The sequence below is a fragment of the Alligator sinensis genome, unplaced genomic scaffold, assembly GCF_000455745.1.
Source record: "Alligator sinensis unplaced genomic scaffold, ASM45574v1 scaffold1950_1, whole genome shotgun sequence".
Lineage (NCBI taxonomy): Eukaryota > Metazoa > Chordata > Crocodylia > Alligatoridae > Alligator > Alligator sinensis.
The window spans coordinates 140,916-141,694 of NW_005843422.1; the positions used below are offsets into that span (position 1 = coordinate 140,916).

General features: G+C 64.6%; 1 protein-coding gene across 1 annotated transcript in view; it reads left to right on the forward strand.

Annotated features, from left to right (window-relative positions):
• The window catches only part of POLR2A (RNA polymerase II subunit A), a gene marked incomplete at its 3' end in the record, with an annotated part of 22,449 nt that extends 21,671 nt beyond the window's left edge, over nt 1-778 (forward strand). The window contains 2 exon segments of the mRNA XM_025195176.1: nt 1-3; nt 6-778. The exon segment at nt 1-3 is cut by the window's left edge and continues 321 nt beyond it. Coding sequence (XP_025050961.1) covers nt 1-3; nt 6-778 — 776 coding nt within the window.
• Nucleotide 779: the final 1 nt, after the last annotated feature.

The window sequence follows — 779 nt, forward strand, 5'->3', positions numbered from 1 at the left end:
CCCCACCCCCAGCTACAGCCCCACCCCGCCCAGCTACAGCCCCACATCGCCCAGCTACAGCCCCACATCGCCCAGCTACAGCCCCACCAGCCCCAGCTACAGCCCGACTTCTCCAAGCTACAGCCCAACGTCACCCAGCTATAGCCCGACCAGCCCCAACTACAGCCCGACGTCGCCCAACTACACCCCCACCTCTCCCAGCTACAGCCCAACGTCACCTAGCTACAGCCCAACGTCACCCAACTACACCCCCACCTCGCCCAACTACAGCCCGACATCTCCCAGCTATAGCCCAACCAGCCCAAGCTACAGCCCAACATCACCCAGCTACTCACCCTCCAGCCCCCGCTACACCCCGCAGTCGCCCACCTACACTCCCAGCTCGCCCAGCTACAGCCCGAGCAGCCCCAGCTACAGCCCCACTAGCCCCAAGTATACCCCGACCAGCCCGAGCTACAGCCCCAGCTCGCCTGAGTACACCCCCACCTCGCCCAAGTACAGCCCCACCTCGCCCAAGTACAGCCCCACCTCGCCCAAGTACAGCCCCACCTCCCCTACCTATAGCCCCACCACTCCGAAGTACAGCCCTACTTCCCCGACCTACAGCCCAACATCGCCCGTCTACACCCCAACCTCACCCAAGTACAGCCCTACCTCCCCAACTTACAGCCCCACTAGCCCAAAATACAGCCCCACCTCCCCCACCTACAGCCCCACCAGCCCCAAGGGCTCCACCTACAGCCCCACGTCACCCGGCTACAGCCCCACATCACCGAACT